The following is a 19,967-nucleotide window of genomic DNA, read 5'->3' as shown; positions in this document are numbered from 1 at the left end:
CAGTATCTGGACTCTCAGTGAAATACCAGGGATGTCAGAAGGTAGCTGAAAACTGTAGTTAAAATATTAACGAATGCTGCCCTGACCACCAAATGAATCCGACAAAAGTTGCAGCTCAGTAACTCAGTTCCCACACACTTTAATAAAAACCACTATTTGGCACAAAAAAATGTTTTGATCTTTTGTATTTTGGAGATCAAGTCAACAGGACAGCGACCTCCAGATAATCCCTGGACTCATTCCCTATGGACCTGTGTTCAGAGCCCTGAGAAACACAAGAGAGGACATGCTTTAGTTTGTGGTATATGTATATTTTTTTGGCTGGAAAGGGGCGAGGGTGCTCTTTTTTTCTATGCTTATCTTCCCAATAAATGTATCTTGCCAAATTTGATTAACAATGTCATAAAAGAAAACCCCAAACCAAAATCCAAACAAAATAAAGATGTTTTCACCATCAGCTTTAAAAGCAAATAGTCCATTTGACCTTTCAAAATGCTTCAGTGTTTCTAAATATATCTAAATGTAATAAAAAGGCTTAAAATGGAATGAAACGCTTTGGACAAACCCAAGGTTTTTTTTTGTGTGTGTTTTTGTATTCATTTTAGCTAGCAAAGTCCCCAGATCAATTATTCATGCAGCTCTTGGGAAGAGAGGTAGCAGGGAGTATTGATCTAGGAGAGCTCTGAGAATGTAAAGCAATCTAGCATTGTTTTTATGGCACCCAAATCACACGGCTCACCCTGAGGAATGCTGAGATACCATATCTAGGGCTCATCGAAACAGTCATGAAAACTTTCTGATGTTCCTCACATTTCCAAAACTGTTCCTGCATGTGATTTAAGCACTTAATAAGCGCTGCCAGGTAGAAGTGCCTAGCGAATGCTGCTGTAGCGTGCAGCAGCTGCCAGTGGGATCCTGGTGTGGTTGTAACCCCGTAAGGGACTGGGAAACAGTTCCATGATGTTTCAGAGGAAATCATCCTCAGTTGCAACAGGGCTCGTTTCCAGAAGGAAAGCAAGCAGGGGACAGTACTTCTGCAGCCCTACGACAGAGATCTGTGTTCTTATTCAAACGTTGGGTTAAATCTGAGCTTTATCATGAATAATCTCTGGATCACATACACAGTGAACACTCACTGAAGCCAAATTTGAATTACAGAAATACATTTAGGACTTTCACAGTCATCTTTTCTGGTCTACAGCTTGACCGCTTACATTTCTACCGTTGCTCATCATGCTGTTGTTACATGTGCACCTCATGCTACATTCCCAAAGCAGTATTTACTTTTACATTACTTTACCACAGAGCTTCTTAGACTGGTTGACACATGACCATCGTTAAGTTTTGATTAAAAAAGCAGCGGAAAGAATAAGAGAGAATCCTGTGTGCTTAGGATAATTATTTCAGACAGATGCTAACAACACAGGCAGGCATTTTTCTACTATTTCCTATACTTTAGTGCAAAAGAACAAGTAGAAAAGGGGAGAAAAATAATTAAAAACTTAAACCGGGCAAGGTGCCATCAATACAGCAGGATGGGCTCTAGGGGCTCAGGCTCCAAAAGGAGAAATTATGACCGAAGCAAATGTTTGATTTGCATTTGTTCTTTTTCAGCTCAGCAACTTCCTGAGCTCCAGATAAACATTTATTTTCCAAATTCCCAGCACTCAGCAAGCACTTCATCATAGGAGGCACTCACATCATTATGCTGCTCAACAAAATGCAACACCAGGATGCACTGACCTGACAAAACAGTGGCTCCCTGTTGAAAACGTACTGCAATGCACAACTCGTTTTGTCTTAAGGGAGCAAGGAGGAACGCAGCCTGGATTCATACGCTGAACCTCCAACTTGCATTGCAGTAAAAACTGGGACCATTCATGGAGATGCCTGAGTTGTCCTCACAAGCTGTATGTGCCACACTTTATGGTGGTAGAAATACTTGTTAACTATCTGGACTTGTTTTCAGGATGAATTCCTAGAAATACCTGAGTAATAGGAAGCTTTTTATTTGGCATCATTATGAAGAAAAAACCTCTCAACAACTAATGTATGTAGGCCAACGTAACTCCATTCTAACTGCCAGCTCTTTAAAAATGGATGTTTCCAAGTGGCACAGTATCAGAGTGAATTACCAAAAGGATGACAGTCTTCATGCAGACAGGTGTTTCGAATTTTAGTACAATAATGTATTTTTAAGACCAAGATGACCAATGACACGGCAATGGAGAAGGAATGATTCTCTTCTGATGGGTTTCTATTATACTGAATGTGTACAGATAAGGGCAGCCCTGAGCCTTGCCACCTGAGTCACCTAAAACTGAGGAAAAACTGCAACTGATCCCCACACACCTGGGAATTTTTCCTATCAGGAGGGCATTGCTGAGCCTGCACCTCTGGCACCTGGAGGAAAACCTACACTCAGTGCTCAGGAACTGGCCAGGTCTTGGTTTCTTGTTTCTTTCAGGCTTCTTCCATTCTAGTGAATACCCTCAATCAAAGTAACAGCTATCTTCCAGCTGAATGGTTCTGCTTGCTCTTTTTTTTTTTTTTTAATGTAATTTTAAATGCAGAACAGAAGCTACAGTAAAAAATTAAAAAAAAAAAGCCATAACGTAGAATTTTTCCCTGACAGTCCTATGCTTCAGCGCTGGTCATTAATGTCCCCAGGCACTTTTGCAAGGATGATGAAGTTAGCTTTGCTGTCATAATCGAATTCCAAACTAAGTAATTGTGCTTCCTCCATCTTAACGCCACTCACGCTTTCAACTGGATGCATTACTCCTCACTTCTAACCTCAGTGCTGCACTATAACGTTGAATCGTTGGGAAGTTACACCCAGAGGCGGCACGGGGAGGCATGGGCAGGAGCTGACCTCTGCAGCTTTGCTTTGCAAACGCTGCCTCAGACCCCTGGGATGGAAGCTGCCAACAAAATACTGTGATTTTCGGATATGCAGTTTGTTCCCAGCGACATCTGATATTCTCTTATGAAGCTCCATCTGCCCAGAGCTGGAACAGGAGATAGCTGTGGTAATTGTGCAGTAACTGCTAGAGACCAAATAGTTTCTATTATGCTGGGAGACATACGGAGCGCGATGCACATGATTGAAAAGCATTAACGTTGCAGTTGTGACTTTTAAAACTCATCGTTATTTCTAACCTTGGGAGGAAGGAGGAGGAGGAGGAGGAAGGAAAAGAAAATGAAATTATTTCCAGAGAGAAGATTAATTCCTGCAGAACAAGGGCCTCAGTCTCAATTACCTGGAACTATTTTGACTTTCCACAAAACACTTTCTATGCAAACCAGAAAACCGCCACGGGTGTACAGCAGCCCAGCTTGGTTACAAAACTGCAGTAGTATCAATTTAGACTAATTGTGGATCTGGCTTGATACAATTAAGATAATTTACTAGCTGTAATAGAGCAGACGGTAGAATGTGGCCATGTAGGAAGACATCTCCCATCCAAACGACAGAAGGAAATAACTGCCCTTCAGTTTCCTGTCTTTCTGGGCACCAGGAACATGCTCGCCTCCTGTCACCTCCCTGTCACCCCAAGATGCTGCTGGGCAATTCTCATCCAGCTGGCAAGCAAGGACTCAAGGGACAGGAAGATGTCAAAGCGTGATTGGAAATTCCTTTAAAAGGGACGCAGAACCGTGAAATGTGATGGCTGAAAGATGACCACGTGCCAACGATGTACTGAAATCCCTCCCAACACAATGGCAGGCCGCGACGGCTGCTTGCCGAGTGCTGGTTGGTGGTCACAGACCACACATACCAGTGAGAAAATGCTATCTTCCTTAGGGTCACAAATACTAATTCCTCACAAACCTCCTCACTATGAACACCGGTAGTTGTGCTGTCAGCTCCTGGCAGAGAATGGCATCTGACAGACACCACGTGCTCTCAGAACACGTCGTTTTAGGGTATGCACGTGCAGCAGCTATTGCAGTCCCTTGGTGTTAACATTCAGAAGGTACATGAAGAATATAATACAGCCCTTAAAAACTTACGGCAATCCAGAGTAGAAGGTTGCAAGTATGTAATTTGTTGTCATGGTATTTCCTCCTCTCCCATACCACTCTGCCTTGCCTCTCCCGCCCATAAAAACTGTAGGAAGAGTATGTACTGTCTTTCCAGAAATAAATCATATTAGATCTGGACAACTGCTAAGAGAAGCTGCGTATCCAGCAGAAAAAAACATAGGCAACAAGTGTCTGAGAAATTAAAATAAGAAGGAGAAGATTACGCACAGAAGTAGCTGTTGACAACCTTCAACCTATTTTTCAGAAGACACGCACAGGTCACATACTAAAAGGCTTCTGACAGTTCCACAAGGTCTCGGCCATGTCTCCTCCATATGCACACGCTGCTCTGGTTTGCCTCAGCTTGTCTCCTACGCACATACTTGGATACAGTGCAGCTAAGATCTTTCTCTGCACTTATACCCAAACAGGGATCTCCCAATCTGTTTGCTTAACATGACCATTTAGAACCAACCACACAGGCAGGCACCACCAGAGAGCTATTCTTTGAACATTCTGAAGCATATTTTGAGAATAAAAACCTTTCACATCGCCGCTTGATCCACAAAGCAAAAGGAGCAATCTGCCTTACCTCCAGAGTGTGGTGGTGGTCCACACAGCAGCACCATGCCCTGGCCCTGGCGGACAGACACTGTGCTTCTTACTCTGGTCTTGAAGTTCTCGAGATCTGTCAAAAGAAATAACTCACTTAGCGAATTGTTTTTTTCTAATGGGAAGGAAAGAAGGTTCATTAGGACTTTGCTGCATGACAGGGAAACAAAGCAAGCATCGGGTGGGATGAGAGGTTTGTGGAACTGGGTGGGCTACAGAGCAGCAGCAGGCTGCAGCCAGAAGTAGCAAAAGGATCAGAAAACATTCCCAAAGCTGTAAGACGGGAAGAGGACAAAGTGTTGATTTACTCAGGGCAGTAGAAATGCCTGGAGAAAACTCCAGCAACCCATAATGCTGCTAGAAAGTTCTTACACGTTTAAGAAGAATTACTGCCTTAACCCAGTTCTGTTTCCCCGCAGGAAATGTGTTACTCATGCCCTTGCAACCCATGTGCAGAAACCCTTCCTTTCCCATAAGGAAGTCTCTCATTAATAACTATGTTAGCCACATGTGCTTTAATTAAATTCCATTCCTCCCTCCACCTCTCTCCCTTTGCTCTCCTTCAGGGGCCACGTGCTGCAGAAACGCAGCTCCCTCTCGCCTTGCTCGCTGAATTCAAGACACTTGCTAGGAGGGGATGCTGCATGAGCTCAGCACCAGGCACCAAGCAGCACCATCAGCTGCTGCAGGAGCACCAACGCACTGAATTGCTTCGGTAGCCTTTGAACAGTCCCTTGCATTTCAATTTCCATGTTTTCAGCTCTCAGTGTGACTGAACCATGGTTTGGTGATTGCAAACCTGTTGTCAGTGCAGTCGGGAACCAGAAGAAACACGAGTGATAAATATTTAACAGCAAGAATTAGCAGGAACATCATTCAAATGTTAAAAGGGCAAAAAATTAAGCCTTGATTCTGATCCCCTGTTGAAAACGTTTTTTGGAAGCACTAGCGCGCATACATAAGAAAAGAAAAAAAATTAAAAAATAAATCAGGAGAAATCATTGCTTCATTTCAGACAGACGAGCATGCAGGTCGTCACCTCCAAGCAGGCCAAGCTGGAGCTGAGGATGCCCCAGTGGTACCCACTGAAACCATACCCCCTCCTACCCTCCTGGTAGCAGATCTTTACTCTCACCATAGCAAATTAATCACAAAAATAAATACAAATCAGACTTGTAAGAGCAGATCAGCTGTTCCTGTTACCCTGGGAGCCTTGCTCACGGACACATCCTGCTGGAGTCAAATTAAGGACAACACACAGGCAAAAATGGAACTACACTGGAAGCAACAAGGAGAAATTTTCTCATAGTGCTGGTAGGTATCAGGAGATTACCCACACAGGTCTGCCACACAATATGCTCTAAGTTTCATTGTTTCAGGGATCTCATTATTACATCCATTACTCCAGCTTTAAAATTTGCATTTCAGTTGATAAATATTGTGAGATTTTAAAAGAAGATGCTGCATGCACAAAAAAAACCCACAATTATTTGTGAAAACAGAAGCAGTCCAAAACAGTCACTGACCCACCTGCCTTCTGCTCCAGCTCACAGACAGAACCAAACTAAGGTCATGCTGCCATTTGCATCAGCCAGCTCTGCTGGAAAATCAAACAACTTGCGCAAAATGGGTTCACAGAAAAGGTTCAGAATTGGGCTTGAGTTCAAAATTGATTCAAATTTAATCTAGGTGTCAATTTTGCAGCACGTTCACACGCATTTGCTCAAATTCTGTCTAGGTAGAGCGATATGGAAGCAGCAGATCCTCACAAAGATTCAAGGTCACGTACAGCAAAAATAAAGCAATTTCTGATGTAGGAAAAAGAAGGATTTCTAAGTCTCAAATAATATATAACACAGAAGATTCCTTGTATTGTTATGTAGCTTATACATGTCTATATATGTTAGACAGATCTTCCACATTATTTGCACAATCCATTACACCACATGCATATCCATCCATACAAACAGACACACACACAACGTTTCAAAGATTGCACCAAATTCTGTTTTCAGTTCTGGATTCTAAAACACCCATATGTAGGCCTGCTTTGGAAGGTAAGAAAGAAAAACTGCATCAGCTCTCAGCCTGCGTGGTTAAGCCCACTTGAACAGCGCTCTGGGGAATGCTTCAGTTAATCACCAGGGAGGGAATGGGAGAGGCCTTTCATTACCACTCATAAGGAACAGCCACCCGCCTGGTGATCCAGCAACTCCTGATTACAACAGCGTGGAGAGAAAGTGCACGACTCAATTGTTTAAATGCAGACCCAGCCCTCTAATTTTTTCTGCAGGGAGGAAATAACCCAATTTGTTGACAAAACAGCCATGTATTTATGACAGGAAAAGGCAAGGATTGCTACCAAGAGCAATCTGCTTGGATGGTCAACTAGGAAATGATGGAAGAATGGTCAAAATCAATTTGAGGCAGCAAACAAAGCAGAGCATTCATCACTACCATTCCCAGGGCAAACTATTGAGTTTTGTAAGTCAATTGTCAATTCTGGAAAGCCTCGTGCATGCGCTTAAAAATGGGCTGAGAGAACTAGCAAGATTAAGGTAATTATAAAAAGGCTAATGTCTCATCCAACTGATTGGGCTGATTATTCTGATACCTTCTGAAACGCACACTTTAAATTTATTTGTGCAATACCTAAATAGTAACATGAATTAACAATAATAATATCATTACGTCTTAAAGACATCATTAATAAGAAGCTTCATTTAAACACCATCTTCCTACACAACCTTTCTTGAGAATTCAGGAGCTGTATCCGTGTTGCTGAACGGCTGCAAAGCGTACAAATTAGCGACGAGCTAATTCGAAAGGTTCTTCTGCTCTCACATGCTGTGCCAAATGGGCAAAAATGTTTTCTACAAGCTTCTGCTCAAATGGGTGCAAAATATTGCACTGAAATTTGGCACAGCTGAATTCCCTGTATACGGAGGTCAAACTGCTTGGTCGACAAAAGTGAAGCTCACTTGCTGGGCACCACCTCGTGGGACGCATTCAGGCTGGAGTAGCACTCTCATAGTTATTTTCCTGTTTCTGTTGTCTTCCAAAGGAAACAGCTATCTCATGCCCTGTCTGGAGGGGAGTGAGAAATTACCCTCTGTACTTTTAACGTTAAAAAAATGAATGGGATAGTAAAGCAGGAAGAAGAACAACTCTTGCAGCTGAAGAAGGGCTCTGAATTCACAGTGTGAACACTTTGTGTGAGCGACCCCGACGAGCTTCGCTCACTGCTACGTTTGAGCTTGCCTTGCCCCCAAACCCAAGGAGCCTGGCTGGCACATAAGATTTTTGTTCTTACATGTTATTAAAAATAAAACAAACCCCAAAACCAATCACACAACCACACCACAGAAGCCCAGAAGACTTACTGAGACAGCAAGCTCTTGGCACATTTAGAGGACTATGACACTTCCACGCTTCCCTCAACACCAGCTCTTTCCATTGGAAAGTGCACGTGAGCAGATCACGGTTCAGCTGCGGACAAACTGGCGGAATAGAGGCAGTGATAAGCAGAAGCCATGCCACAGGGCACTGCATCCATCCAGATATCTGATGTGTGAAACACTGCGGAGGAGGTCGGGAGCCAGTGTGACAATCTGGTGCGATGCCACCAACAGACCTGGGCATCCCAGAGGTTTCCTCCTGGGACTTGGCAACTCAGCATGTAAGGAGTCTGAAAGTAATCACGTTATGATTAAGTACTTCAAGCTCCCCACAGGGTACTACAAACTCCATAACAGAAATAAGAGACGTGGTCGTTGTAAAACTGTCCGGTTGAATGTTACATACAATGCACTGAACATTAGTAAACAGAAGGGAGACGACGTGATGAAGCAAAACAATGCCTGGAAAAGATAAGTTGATTAAATTTTAGCACACAGGCATCTTTGTAACTTAATTAAAAATTTTAGGGCGGGAATTGCTTCAATTACCGTGATCTATCACAGTCTAGATCAAGAAAGAAAGGAGCCTTAATTTCAATAAAAAATATTCACATGTGAAAACAAGCAAAACATGACCAGAACGGAGGACTGCTAACATGGGTAGAAACCACTTCTGGTCGGAGCTTTGGTGAAAATCTGCTCATTCAGCAACTCAGATGCTCAGGGCACAAGGTAGTAGACGACCATTAAGAAATACTTTTCCTGTTTGTACGATCGATGCGTCCCAGATGCAGTCAGGATGTAAGCCTACCCTAAGCGATCAATGCAGCATGCAAACTCGGTACACCTTTTTACTTAGTGAATACTTGGTGAGTCTCGGAATCAAAGTTTGTTCTTTTAACGGAAGATTTTAGAAGGGACATGAAAGCCCCAACAATCAGCAGGACCAGATCAGCTCACTGCTCTGCAGGGTCCTGGATGCTGAAGCTAGCAGGGAGAGGATCTGTGGTTTTAGTATTTATAAACGTTCTCATTTATAGCTCCACTGATTGTTCTATTTTTCACATATCTACCCAAGCAGAGTATTTAGAGCGTTTGTACTCAAGGCCCACTTCGCTCCCGTTCTTGGCTACAATGTGGAAATAATGCAGCTGCTGAACTCAGCACAGCCTGGGAACAAGAGTGAAACAATGAGGCTTCCCTTAGGAGGCTGCGAGTCTCAGGTCATTGGTGATTTGACAGAGAGATCCCTATTTTTTCTGAAAGCTAAGCTCTGTTTAGCCTTTCTTTGTTTGCCAGAGGAGTGTTTCCATGGTTTTTCCTTCTTAGGCTATTTATTTATTTATTTAACGTGTAGCATCATATTATTAGAATCCAAAATGCTTTCGTAATTATGCCAGCTCCGAAATTAAGAGCGACCTCCCTCTGCAAGAGGGCTATTTCAAAACTACGACACAAAAACGAAAATATGACGGAAAACTGCATGAACAGTAAATGATTCAAACTGATCGTGACAGGTGTCTGCATGTCTTTCAGAAAGCCAATTTATGTGACCATATCCTGTAGGAAGAAGCACTGCTGTACAACTCCTTGAATGGCATACTGTCAAAAACTCATACACCATTAGCAAACCCTTTGTCATTACATTGAAGATTTTTTCCTCCTGATTAGAAAAGCACTGTCAATGCTGTTTTTATCTATTACTCTTATTCTTGCTGAACTGATACGAAAACTATTTCTGCTTTTACCGTACTCTAGCCAAAACACACGTATCACAATCACTTCTTTATACATCACTGAATTTTAATTTCCAAAAGAAGGTATGACTAATATTCAGGCTTAGAGAAAAAAAATTGGCTTTCTGATGCTTTATTTTACTTAAAGTCTATCTCTAGAGATTTCTGTGAAGTAAATTTGATAACACATCAGTGATATTGTTGTAGTGAGTTGATGCTACGAGCAATCAGCTACCAAAACATAATACCTCTATCTCAGCATCTATCTACTTCTTCTGATGTATTATTATTTTTATAGAGTGAGCTATTCAACCTGAACAGAGGATGTGTAAGAGTGATGGAAAAACAAAGGATTGTAACATAGGATCCAAAACAAGATGATTGCAAAGGCTTTGACAGAGAAGACACAGGATGAAAACAGAGGTCTTGAAGCCATCAGTACAAACCCATAGTTTCCACTAAAGGAATGCAGCCTTGGGACTGATAAACAGTGGGTCTGTGTATAACAAAAGAACAAGAATCCAACCTACATACAACTTGTGTATTAAACCTTTAATAACAGAGAAAGGAATCAATGAAGCAAGAGCAAGTAACTCAGTAGTATTAGCTAGATTGCATTAATGATTTCCCACACAAATTGCATGGGGTGTGGTGTTTGGTATTCCACATTTGAGTCTAGGTTTTAAGTTGTAGACAAGAAATTAGCATGGATCAAAAATAATGTCATAAGCTAACTGGCAGATCAGAAATCTGAAATGAACTTGTTCACTGGTAATTTGGGGCCTTTGTTAGTGGACAAAACACCACTCTTCCTATACACATTAAATGAACTTTGAAGAAGGGTGCACTGAGCTCCCCAACAACAGCAACTACGGGAAATACTGCAGTGATACAGGTAAGGTGTAGTTACATCTTTGTCTATGTGAAACAAACTTAAAATCCACTTATGTGCACACATACAGCCAAGAAACCTGAAGTCAATTATCAAGCATGATTTAAAGAGGTTTACAAACCATAATGCAGTTTTCCTTCTCAGGTCCCTTCTATAATTTTAAGATGATCTCAGCATCCTCAAATTTAGAATGATGTTTAAGGTCATATTCACTCCCCGAATCAAAGTCAATGGGATTTTTTTTTTATTAAAGGCCACATGGTGTGATGTCAAGGGGATTCAGAACAGGCTGCCAAAGACATCTTGTTTAACAGAACAGAGACCAGAGGAATTAGCTAAATCTTCCTTGTTCCAACTGAATGAAGAACCTTCTACAGAGAGATGGCTCAGACATCCTCCTCCAAATGGTTTTCACCAAATCTGCGTAACACTAATACATGCACAGATCCTCGATAAAATACACAACCAGATGGAAAAGAAGTCATTTGCGTTGCTGTCCGTGGAATAATATGACTTCACTGGATGTAGACTATAAACTATGCTAATTTAGCCCATAATACAGTCTCGAAGAAGGGATTCTAGTGCATCTCAATCAATTACAGATTTTAGAGGACACTGGTTTGAAGAAATCACAGCCTGTCTATAAGAAGGCAGGCTGAAAGCACTTTAACTGATGACTAGCACCCACAAAAGCATTAAAGCTTTTTGCTCTGGAAACACTTGACAAGATTTGCCTCCAGATATTTATGGCTCTAATATCTCTAAACACTGTCTCTATAAAACCTGTGCCTGACTTTTTAAAAGCAGGGTTTTATGTCACCCCTTTCAAAAATACACAAAGATTAAGTTCTTCTGCCCATGTCCTTGCTGTTGTGTCAAGACTACACAGCTGGCTCTGCGGTTCAAAATAAAAACCCCTTTGATACAGAGCTTAATAGAATTTTAGTTTAAGAGCTGGTGTTCAAATGAATAATTTTAGAGTCACTGATTTGAGAAAAGGTTTACAAGCCTGGGGATGAAAGCTTTCTAATCTGACCTTTGGAACAGAAATTTCACTGGGATTTCTACTTTACTAGAAAGAAAAGTTTTAGATGTAAACATCTTGTCATTCTCCCAGTCTGCCCCCCCTTTGGCAAACAGTTTAGGTTGGGCTTTATGACTGCAGGCAATCAACAAGGTCCTGCCTGCGCATCCTTACCAAACAGCCCGCTCCAGTTCCACGATTTCCCTAACAGAAACCATCTCTCAGATAAATCTTTGCTGCTGTATGGACACCTGCAGCTGGAGGAGCCTCATGGTGGGGTTTGCTCTGAATTTAACTCAGTGATGAGAAGAGAAGCGTACCAGGAGGACTGGCAAGATGAACCCAAACCCTGCGTCCACAGGGGAGGTGTACTGCCTTCTGCTAAGGGAACAGCTCTGCCAATTTCCACGCTGGTGTTACGGGAGGGAAGAGCTGGTGTGTCTGGATGTGCACGCTCATCAGCCTCTTCGATGGCTCCCCAAGGACCATGTACTAGCCCTACCCGGGGACAGCCTCCCACGTGCTCTGACACCACGGAGACTCATTGAAGAACACTGACCAGTCCCACTAAAGTCAAACATCTGTTTAAGTCTGCAGAAGATGAGTAGAACACCAGGACCCAGCAAGAAAACCATGAAAGACATGTGAGCAGCCCTCGTGTTCCTCCCAAGCCCTCCCCACTCTGCCTGTCGCACACATCTCCGACCCAGGCATATCATCTCTGACTTTGACATCTCTATCTGGATTCTCATATTGAGACAATATTTAAATCTCGCCAAGCCTTCCTGCCCCCCATCCCTCACACGTGCACTGATTTGTCTATCTGCATGGCTACAATTCCTCCTCAGGCCTTTCCCTTGCATCTCAAAGACTGCGAGAGCTTTTCCTGTAGCATTACAAATGCCGCTGGCCAAAACACAGCTGCATTAAGCCCTGGATCCTGCGCAGTGCTGGGCTCCCTCCTCCCTCACACCACACAATCTGCTTGGCTCCTCAGGGCAAGCTGCCAGCCCAGCACCGCGCTCTGCTTCCATCCCCTCCCCAACCAGGCACCAGTGCCTTGCTCCTTCCTGTACGCCACTCACCTCACTGGGGAACAGGGGCTCTTATAAATATCTGCAAGGTGTCCACTGCGCTCTGCCCAAATCAAATTACTCCTCTCTATGATGTTACCAAAAAAAAAAAGTTCTCCTTGACTTTGCGTTCCTTTTAATAAAACCTGCCTGTTTACTGTCTTCCTACAGGAGATACTTCAAACATTCATTTTGAAGGAAACCTTTCGCTCGATTCAAAACGCTGAGGACTTCAAAAATTTTATTTTATTACTTTAATCTTGAGAACCTGGGCAGACATTTCCCCTAGGGGTGACTTGAACAGAATGAGTTTGCCCCCAGATTTTTTGGATTTTTTTGATTTTTTTATTTTTAGCAAAAACAATGTGCTATTCACACACACTCTTCCAGCACAGCTGACTGTGCAGCAGCCTCAAAGCAGGACTTCCACCTGCTGCACACCCTCCTGCAGTTGGTAACTGAGCACTAGTGCAGCAGACACCCCGTGCATTCCCCACTGGCGCACACTATACGGTGCTTCTTCCTTTGTGCAGCTGGATGAAAGCGAACACAGACCCCCAAATAATCCAAGACAATATGCCTCAAGCTTACAGAGTCTTTAGTTTCCCTTTACTTGACAGAAACACAAATGAGAAACACCCCACAGGGAACTCGGTCTTCAACATTACCCAGTTGCTCAGCTTGCCTCTGAAGAGGTCCTACATCATGCTAGACAGCTCTACTTAGGCCAGAAATACTCCTTCACTCTGTTCATCTCCCACATCTCGTGAATTATTAGATAGTGGTCATGTTTGCAGCAGAAAACTAATGAGAAGCAATTCTTGACAAACATACGTAAAGCTCCACCGTCCTTCACATGCCAGCACTGACTCCCAGTGTTGCTTTGCACATGGAAAATAGGAAAGAAAAAACAACAAAACAATAGGAAAGTAGACACTAGGATAAATCTGTTCTGCATTGGCTTTGCATCCTACCAGTAGCAAAGGGCTTTCTTGAAAAAACAGAGTCTGCCTTTGGGTACGGGCTGTGCTTGACCAGGATGTCCTGGAACTGCTTTATATTGGCATCTGCATTTCCAAGCTATTTCATCTACTGTCAAAATAGTAATTCAAATGTACAATTTAATTTCCTGTGTTATTTATGCATCCTCCTAGCTGCCATCAGAATAAAAAAGTGCATATCAGTGATATGCAGAGGTAAGGCTGTACCCAATAAAGACAGCTGGGCTATAGTGTGAAGTTCTGCCAAAATGAAACTCCAGTAACATCTACATAACTATTCTATAGCTCGTATTCTTTGGCTTAGGAAAAAAAACACTCTGAAAATTGTTCCGCAAATACAGGCCCACTCAGAGGATTAACACAATTCCTAGGGATGTTAATACTCACAGCTCTCTACTGTCATGGATTATTTGCATTCTTATTGCAGTCCTCCAAGAATGGGCCAGGTGTCTGATGGCATCCACTGCTTCTGCAATAAGCCAGGGATAAGAACCAAAGGGGCCACGACCTGGAGCCACCCTGCTGGTACCAAAGGGACCTTGAAAGGGCTTCAGGAGGGAGAGCCTGAGGGATTTGGCTGATAAACAGAGCAGCACCAGATCCTGCACAAAGCCAAGGGAAAAAAAGGAAGACTACATCCTCATCTCGCCTCAAGCTCACTGTGGGATCCCTGTGCTTTTCTTTATGACCCATCAAGCCTATAAAGACGATGACGGCATTAAATTTAAGGGTGAGAAGTCAACGTGACCAGTTAAGCCTAAGGTCAACAGATCTCCAACTGTGGAGATATCTATTTGATTTTAAAGTATTTGAATACTCAGTGTTTTATTCAGAACATCAGAGAAAATGAGAAATCCCTTCTTCCTTCCTTCCAGACCCAGCTGGAGTTTTTCACAGCACCCTGGCACGAGTTAGCAAAGATAATCTCCTCAGAACCAGAAAGAGTTCCCACAACAGCAGAGCTTTCTGCCAGGAAACCTTTCCATCAGTGGACCACATCAAACCAAGATCAACACGGTCCAGGTCAGCATCCAGTATGACCCAAAACGACACCTGCATTTGGGCCTTAAACATCCAGCCCTCAGTTGTCTGAAAAAATACGTGCTTTGAATATATGATATTATTTATTTTACATGTCAAAGGTAAAACTAATAAACATCAAGGGGAACAGAAGAGATTTACTGCCTGTGCCCTGCCACACCATACATGTCTAAAGCAGAGTTGAGCCCACAGCTGTGGCCCACCTGGGACCGGTGTCCCCCCCAAACACCCCGCTTTAAGTAGTCATGTATTTGTCCTATTTATAACCCTCGGGTGGAAACACAGCAGAAAGAAATCCTCCACTCTATGTTAAGGACCCTGCTACCACAGATGAAAGTAAAGTAGGTTATAAAGCTATCCTCTGTTACGTACTCCCTGTTGGTCCTATTCATCAAAAAGAGAATAAACCCAAAAAAGAAAAGCTTACGCGTGGCTTAACCCAGTTTTCTGTCCCACCAGAGACTGTGAGGCAAAGGTGCAGAGGTGATGAGCTGATGTGTGGCAGCCACGCTCTGCTCAGCTGAGTTCAGGTCTTAGCACAGGACATGAGCATCTGCGCATGGGTAGAAATTCAAACTGATTTACTTCTTCCCTTGTTAAAGAGCACCCTGTGTCACACCAAGCCCAGCCCTGGGAGCCCCTTGTAGTACCAGTCTCCAACTTTGGTTAAGACCTTTATTTATACATACAGAATTTTTTCTTGAAAGGATATTGCAGGAGGAACCAAGGACTATTTACCTGCGTGCAGGAAGAGACATTCCTGAATCAGATTTGTCATAACTAGCTCCAAACGCTATCTGATTGTCTAGGTCATTTAAACATCACATCTCCGCAGAAACGGGGTCACCAGAAATAGCTTGTGCCATGCTCCTGGGAGCTGTGACATTACAGCTCCACCTGTAAGGGTGCACACAAGATGATGGGACGGATTTGAAGGCAAGGCTGCAAACCAGCAGGGCAATACGTGAGCCAGGAGTGCACACAGGCAGCCCAGCTGCAGCCTGATGCTGGAGAAAACACCACGAAGCCCCAGCCTCCTCAACTTCCAGGAGCTTTAAAACACATCATCTTTTCTCAACATCCAGACATTAGTAATGACTGCGGAAATGATTTAATTTGGTGCCAAATGCCTCATTCAGCGGAACAGAAGTGCATTAATTCATTGATCAATCAATGCGATTGTTGTTGCGCGTGTTTGTTTAGCCAGGAAAACGCAGATACTTGGGTGCTCTTCTGAAAATGTTTTCCTTATTAATTGTTCTTGAAAGAATTACTTCATTGATCATTTAATCTTCAAAAAGAAAACGAATGCACTTCAGGGCAATAAGAGGGTACAACAGTAAAGAATTTGAGCAGCAATTATAATTTGTTTCTTAGCAACTAATAGCAAAAATTATGGGATTTGCTTGGGTGCAAGATAGAACAGGAATCATTCCAGCAATGGGAATATGGAAAAAAGTCCTTTTCAGTATAATGCTGGGAGTAATTTTCTTTTTCTACCATCATAGCAAAATTATTTTGGGACAGCAGGTCAAAGCCCCAAAGTATTCTCATTACAACCGCATTATTATTGTATTTTCTGCAACCATTTGCACTGCACAGTGCTGAGTCCTATCTGCTAATTCATGCATAACAATTATTTCCGCAGAAACACTTCTATAAAACAAATCCCTTTAATGAAGTGTTGGGAGGAACAGTTTTCAGAAACAATAGTTTGATTCCCTGCAGTGAAGGATACGTTCCCGGTAACAAGAAAGAAAGTTAAAGCTTCTATACATGATTGGAACAATTCAATAGCAAACCAAGTAAGGCGGTGCTTGGGCTGCTGCCCCTGCTCAGCACCAGGGACAGCCACTCCATGCCCTAGATGCAGCACAAAGAACATTCAAAACACAAAGTCTTAAGAAACTCAAGCTTCAGCAAACTGTCCTGATTGTGCAAAAGAAGACTCTCAGAAAATGTATTTTTGGCCACATTTCCAGCCAAGCCGAGAAGTAGTTCCTGGCTGGGGAGAACAATGGAAAGCATTTTTGTCATCCCAGAAGCGATGTTCAGGTGCAAGTTTAGTACCTTCATCTACAACTCTTTAGTCTGTGCCTGCAAGCAGGTGGCAAATAGTGCAAATACTTGTGCAGGTACTCCAAGTTCCACTGCTGGAATGAACGTCACTGACAAAGTGCACCTGCTGTTTGTCTGGGGGACTATGAGATGTCAGAACCAGGAAAGCAAAGCCAGTATAAAGACAAAGGACTGGCAAAACAGAACCAGACACTAACCAACAAGACACCATTTATGTATAGCCAGCACCGTGAGCACTAACGTTCCATTTTGCAATGTCTCCCACAGTCAGTGTCAGCAATCAGGCAGGGCTGTTCCCTGGAAGAGTGCCCTTGCAGCGGGCTCCCACCAAGGGCTATGCAATACCTCTATGCTGTGTCAGAGCCAATGGGGAACAACGTGCCCATTCATCACATTCTGAGGGGTATGGTCCCACTCTGGTGCCACTGTAAATCAATACGAGTTCTTATCTCCAACTTAAACGGGAGCAGGATCCGGATCCAGGCCATAGTGAACAACTTCAGTCACATCTGAGTGAGCAGGTGCATCTCTGAACTGCAGCATGAGCTGCAATGCTTCCCAGGTATCGCTTCCTATTGACTTCAATGGTATTTCCAAACAGAAAGTACTTACAGCGAATAAAATTGTTCAGCTAAGCCCCGTCCCCTTAAAAAAAAAAAAAGCACATAATTTCATCTATTTCAGTTGTGTTTTTGTGTATCATTTTGGAAAAGCCATTATTAGGATCCATACTCAGAGCTTAAAGTGTTTTTCATTTTCTGAGTGCCTGTACTGGTATGAGCACAGGGTTTAGTGCATCATTATCCATATTCTGTTACTGTGGCACAGCAGATTCCTCCCTCTCTGAAAAAAAAATTCTATTTCACAGACAAGCAGTACTGGGGAAGAAAGAATCTAAGTGATATATCACAAGGCAAGTACTAGAGGAAAATATTAGCACTCTCATCGTAATGAGTTTGGAACCTAAATACATATTTCAGAGATTAGATTGCTAACCCCCCTGACCTGCACAGGAGGCTGAATGGCTGGATTGCAGCCTAATCCCCACTGAAGATGCCAGAAAAGTATGGTACAGCCCTCACAGAATGAACAAACATATATTAACCATGCCCCAGGACTGAGAGTTTAACCCACGAAGGCAAAAATAGCTCAAAATCCCAGACCACAGCCTCAGAAGAGCCTGCAGTAACTTTCCTGGGGAACGAAATGGAGATGACACCAAAATCACACAGCATGGAAGTCAGGCTGGAAAAACAACACAGCCCTGAGTCTCTAACACCACAGCTTTCCAGAGCCAAACGTGCAAGGAAAGTAATGGGAACGAAGGACAAAATCCTGAGGGAACATCTGAGGACAAAGAGGCCTAGCAGGGCAGTGGCAGGAACGGGCCTTCCCACACCATGTTTTAGGTTATTCCACCCAGAACCTAGAGAAGGCAATGCCAAAGTGGGAGCATTTGAAATAAAAACACAGAGGGGCAAGCAGCTCTGTTAAGCAGTGCTCCTGCATCCGGATATCTTGCACACTGAAGCTGAAAAACAAGCTTTGCTAATAAATATGCCCAGTTTTATTCGTTCTTGGGGGCAGAGCTTTTGGAATAAGCTCTATGTAGTCTTAATTCGGCTGACTCTGGCTGCAGTCCCTTTGATTATACACCTCAAAATGATCTAGTGTTTGTGAAAGCATAGAGCCTAGCCTGATAAGTGCTAATGCTTTTTATTTAATCCAAATGTTTCTAATCTGATTACACAGTTCTATTAATCTAAAAGAAATTTTAAGAATCAAAAATAAAAAAACACATTATTCATGATCCCCATCATTACTTTAGCTGAAAAGAACGGCTCTGTTTTTGAATTCAATCTTAATTAAAAATCAGTCAAACCAAACTTGTATTTGGTCAACCTGAAAACTTGAAAGACTGTTGTCAGACGTATCATTCATCAAGAGAGATAAATGAATCAGAACTTAACAAACGTTCTGTGTCTGAAGCAAAATAAGATGTTAAAGGTTGATGATTTCTTATTTTTCAAACAGAATCCTCTGTGTTTGCAAGCTCCTGATTAATTAGTGCATTTAAAGGAAAGCAATGCACTGTACTGCAACGCCAGTGCCAAGCTGCTCTCCCCTGGCCCCACAGCCTGGGCTTTGAAGCCTGTGCCAAGTGTATGCGGAGCTGGAATCCTCTACTGGGCTGGTCCTCACAGCATTGCCTTCTTTAGCATCTGACTCCAGCAAAGATGCTGAGCTCTGAACAGTGAAGCTACAGAGGATTACCTGATGGCTAGTGGTGAGCACATGGGCTCCACAGAGGCAGACCAATGCAATATGAAGCTGTCACCCAACATACCAAATGCTGGACTTACTAGAGAGGTGTCGAGGATGCAGCTCATTACCCATCCACAGTGAAAATGGAACTTCAGTCACGCACAAACACAAGCAGGTCAAAAGCAAGCTGACAATACATGGTAAGCTGTGTGGGGAGCTGAAGGGTTTGGCTTCACTCACGGTAATGCTTCTCATTACAAATCACCTTTTTACATTTGTGTGAACCTGCCATTTATGGCCATCTTTAAACCTGTGCGCCTATTCTCTGCCTTTCCCTTTGAGACTAGATGAGAAAAAAGATGGCTTGTGGTCATGCACTATCATTCGCCCATTCTTATGGACTCTATTCAGTACCCCAAAAGAGCTTGTCCTAATTTCATATAATGCTGATTCACATTAAGAATTGTCTCTCTCATTATGCTTAGCTGTAATGCTGCATTACCCCAAAATAAACATGACGCAGCCTCTGATTTCCCTTTTACACACACAGGTACAAAATACTGCCCGCACCTGCAAGAATTTGTACCTAAATACTGAAACTTAAGTTATGAAAAACATCACACTAAGTTTGCTGCTTCTAAAGAGCAGAGCCCTTCAGAACTCCTGAGCATCAGTTCTCCACGGAGTGAAAAATCAATGGCGAGATCCCATTTGCCAGCTACTTTGCCAGGTGGCCTCTTTCTCAAGAAATAAAGACATTGTACTCTACATACTACAGCTAAGCATACACAAAATGAGACACCTATTCCTCACTCAC

General features: G+C 42.9%; 1 protein-coding gene across 8 annotated transcripts in view; it reads right to left on the bottom strand.

Moving 5' to 3' along the window:
- Positions 1–19,967, bottom strand: part of CNTN4 (contactin 4) — a 262,223-nt gene that overhangs the window by 80,948 nt on the left and 161,308 nt on the right. For all 8 annotated transcript variants that reach the window (XM_021409696.1, XM_021409697.1, XM_021409698.1 and 5 more), the window contains one exon: positions 4,622–4,717. In XM_021409696.1, the coding sequence (XP_021265371.1) occupies positions 4,622–4,717 (96 nt within the window). The remainder of the gene's footprint in view (positions 1–4,621; positions 4,718–19,967) is intronic.

This window comes from Numida meleagris, chromosome 11, assembly GCF_002078875.1.
Source record: "Numida meleagris isolate 19003 breed g44 Domestic line chromosome 11, NumMel1.0, whole genome shotgun sequence".
Classification (NCBI taxonomy): domain Eukaryota; kingdom Metazoa; phylum Chordata; class Aves; order Galliformes; family Numididae; genus Numida; species Numida meleagris.
The sequence above is the reverse complement of the archived record's forward strand: the minus strand, read 5'-3'. Positions and strand labels throughout refer to the sequence as shown.